This window comes from Cibotium barometz, chromosome 61 (assembly GCF_041138505.1).
Source record: "Cibotium barometz isolate CiBa-2024 chromosome 61, ASM4113850v1, whole genome shotgun sequence".
NCBI classification, from domain to species: Eukaryota; Viridiplantae; Streptophyta; class Polypodiopsida; order Cyatheales; family Cibotiaceae; genus Cibotium; species Cibotium barometz.
Genome location: NC_141106.1, coordinates 9,598,333 through 9,601,745, shown reverse-complemented (window position 1 = coordinate 9,601,745; position 3,413 = coordinate 9,598,333). Strand labels below are relative to the sequence as shown.

The window sequence follows — 3,413 nt, the reverse complement described above, 5'->3', positions numbered from 1 at the left end:
TGCTTTTCTCAAGATTGAAGCATATGACGAGAATCTGTAGATAAAAGAGGGAATTTTTCAAGGTGATGGAAATCTTTTCTCAACTTGTCATGATATACTTTTAATTTATGTTCATCGAAGTTGATTTTTTATTTCTACTAGTATCAAAACTGAGATGCATAGTGGTCTTATGGATATAGCTTCTTCCTAGAGTGTATTACTCCAAAATATGAGCACATGTAAATGTTGGGTTATTTCTAAAGTTTACCCTGGAGTGTAGGGAAAGCATCAAAGTTGCGCACCATATTTCTTTAGGCCTTTGTTCTAGAGGAATCATAAAAACAAATCTCGGAGGTTAAATTGACTGTCACCATTGAACTTCAATTACAGAAAGAGAAGAAGGATTTAACATTAAAGATTCAAAGTAGAAGGATTACTCCAATCTAAAATTGTGAAAGACACTACACTCATGACACTACAACTCACTGGTGCAGCTGGGATGAGCCTTTAATAGGGAATTTTAGAACCCTAATCTAAGGTTAAGTCAATGAATTTTACTCTTTTTGCGTCCTGCCAAGTTGCCAACTCTATTTTTTCTTCGGAAAGATAGAATTACAGTCAAATCTTATAATTGTCTTCAAAAAAACTGAGCCCTTCCTGAATTTTCATCCTCTCTTTTTGTCAGGCCAATCTGCGTATTAAACAGATTTGAGTGAAAATTCAGACCGGCTTCAGCCTACCCCAAAAAAAAAAAGATTCGACTGAGGCAATGGAGAAAGCTGCAGCCTACCAGAAAAAAATCCGTCCATTTGCAATTTTCTTCACAATGTTTATAAAGATCACCAAATGTATGCTGTTTCTTTACATTCTCTTCCTGCAATCCCGTGCATTTGTGTGGAGTAAATGTAAACTGTCATATAAACTCGTATTAAAAGTGTGTTATGAATCTCTATCTCGAATATGTGAGATTACAGAACTTAGGAGGGAGCCATTAATTTTGCTAAGTACTAAGCACTTCCTAATAAAATTGGATTAAGCTAATGGCAGTTAAACAACAGACGGGGGTAGACGTTACCAATATAAAATGGTGATCATTATTAGAATTCTACAGGGAAAAATCAATTATAATGCACTTGTATTAATGTCAGTCATGACACAAAGGTAGGTAGATATTGAGTGAGATAAATATGTGGTAGTGAACATATAATGAGGCTAAACTGGGTTTTGATTAGACTGTGTGTCTTAACCCAGTGTTTTACACATCAAACGTGATGGTTTTTTGGGCTCACATGAGCATGAAGATGATAGGAGGAGTTGTACATACCAACTAGCCCAATAGGTTAGGGTTCAACATTGTAGAAGGTGCAGAGGCGCAGGAGGTGCACATACCAAGCAAAAAAGATTGATATTACGGCTCGAGTTTGAAATGTCCCATGAAGGTGCCGGAGGAGGTTCTGGTGGTGGTGGTGGTGGTGGTACTGCTGCTGCTTGAGGGCGTAGAATCATGGAGCTTTAATGTGGTGTGAGGGGGGTGGAAGCCGAGGATGGGGGTGGCAATGGGGTATAAGATGACGTTATTGTTAGGGGGAGGTGGTACTGTGCTTAATCTGGTGGCAACGTAATGATCGGGCATGTGGGCGATGTGATCAGCTTGGGCGGAACAGGTTGGGTTAGGGAGGCTAGGGTTAGCGCAGGGGTGGTGCAGGTGATGTGGGTGGATGAAATGAGCGTTGGAGGCGATGGTGTTTGACAGTATATTTGGAGGCGGCTGTTGTTGATGAGGAGGAGGAGGTGGCGGTGGGAGGAGCGGTTCGCTTATATTGATAGTATTGCATCGGGAAAGCTCGGAGCGAGCCAGGGCGAGCTCTGCTTGGAGTTGTGCGACCCTGCGTTGGAGGATGGAGATGGCGCCCACGCAGCCATATACGGGGTCCTTGACGCGCGCGTCCGCCTCGTAGGCGAGGGAGTTGACGGCGTCCTCCCGTTGGTGCAGGGGAAGATCGTTCAGCAGCTTGCTCACATTGCTCGCGCCGAAGATCTTGTGCACACTGGCGAACTTTTGTGGACTGTCGGGCGGAAAGTAGGGCGCAAATACACACTCCGGCGTGCACTTCCGCCTCAGAAACTTGCACGCCGCGCACGGTGATCCCGTCGAGGACGCCATCCTCAGAACTGCATGTATCCAAACAACCACACCCAGAAACCTTGCAAACCCCTAACCCATCTTGCTTAATGAAGGAAAGCCCTCCAATTTGCAGCTAATTGAAGATGGTATTAACCACCACAACCATAGATATTGCAGCTAATTGAAGGCGATATTGCAGCTAATTGAAGATGGTATTAACCACCACAACCATAGATATTGCAGCTAATTGAAGGCGATAACCACCAAAACCTTCCAATTTGCGTCTATTTGAATGGAATAAGCACCACACAGATCTGCCAATTATTGTCAATTACACAGCCGGATACCAGGAAGTTGCCACTGAAACTTCATCTTGTCGTCTCCGCAAGGTTAGGTACCATAATCAGCAACGAAATCCACACACGAGAAACCCTTTGCAGAGCTTGATTAAATAAGAAAGGAAGGGGCAATTGCTTCACAAGAAACTGCAGATCTAGAAGGTGGAGCTCTAGTGAGAGGCTGCAGGGGAGATAGAGATGGGCAGAGTGTAGCTTAAACAACACACAAAGCCCACGATGGCTCACGTGGGCTGCGAGGGGAAGGAGAGAAAAGGAGCTCTGTCTATTGTGTATACAATTGAAGTAAAGGACAGCAAGGTGATGCAGAGTAGGGGTAAAAAAGCTTGGCTATGGCGCCGGCCGCTTACTATTCAGCACCGCCAGCTTGAGCTCATAGGTAGCTTATATTATTTTAGGGTAGTCTGGCCAGTGGGGCAATCAGCGCCCACACACACACGCACACACACTTTCATGGCTTCTTCCTCGGTCTCTTTTTGACCTCGTCGACTCACCATGCAAAAATAGGGCCTCATTTCCTCTCGAAAACAACTCCCGGCCTTTCGTCCCCGCATTTTGTAATTGTTGATTTTCATAAGTAGAGCGTGCCCGAATATTCCTTTCTCCATAACTGCACCGAACCTTCCTTATCTTTTTTAAGAATTTCATACTTCAGAAATTCAGGCCTTGTCAATATTTTTTTTTGAAATTCCAAAACCTTTGCCAGAGTAGTTTCATTGACAAGGTAAGCTAAAAATTCAACTAGTTTTTTTCTCAATTCAAGCCTTGAAAAATATAGTGTAGAACAATTTTATTTTTAAAAAACAGACCTTGGCAATCTCATAGTCACTTGATACACCCATGCAATTGTCTTTTACCTCATGTTTGGTAGAGAGAGACGAGCCACTAAGGTAGGCACAATCTTGATTCCCTTGAAGTGGCTTCTACTAGACAAAGAAGGTGTTCTCTTCTGG

General features: G+C 43.4%; 1 protein-coding gene across 5 annotated transcripts; it reads right to left on the bottom strand.

Moving 5' to 3' along the window:
* Positions 1-558: 558 nt before the first annotated feature.
* LOC147604530 (uncharacterized) lies at positions 559-2,806 on the bottom strand. Of its 5 annotated transcripts, none has more exons than XR_015265342.1 (3): positions 1,304-2,806; positions 770-853; positions 559-670 (listed from the first exon to the last, which is right to left on the bottom strand). XR_015265342.1 is itself a non-coding variant. In XM_086794874.1 (2 exons), the coding sequence occupies exon 1, from the start codon at positions 2,141-2,143 to the stop codon at positions 1,388-1,390; it is 756 nt and encodes a 251-aa protein (XP_086651000.1). In that variant the 5' UTR covers positions 2,144-2,806; the 3' UTR covers positions 565-715; positions 1,369-1,387. The 5 variants fall into 5 exon arrangements, 1 of the variants encoding a protein (XP_086651000.1); XR_015265344.1 differs by having other exon boundaries at positions 770-889; positions 1,369-2,806; XR_015265343.1 differs by having other exon boundaries at positions 1,369-2,806.
* Between the last annotated feature and the right edge of the window lie 607 nt (positions 2,807-3,413).

Coding starts and splice junctions, on each gene's coding strand:
- LOC147604530 (XM_086794874.1), bottom strand. CDS start 2,143: ATGGCGTCCTCGACGGGATCACCGTGCGCGGCGTGCAAGTTTCTGAGG.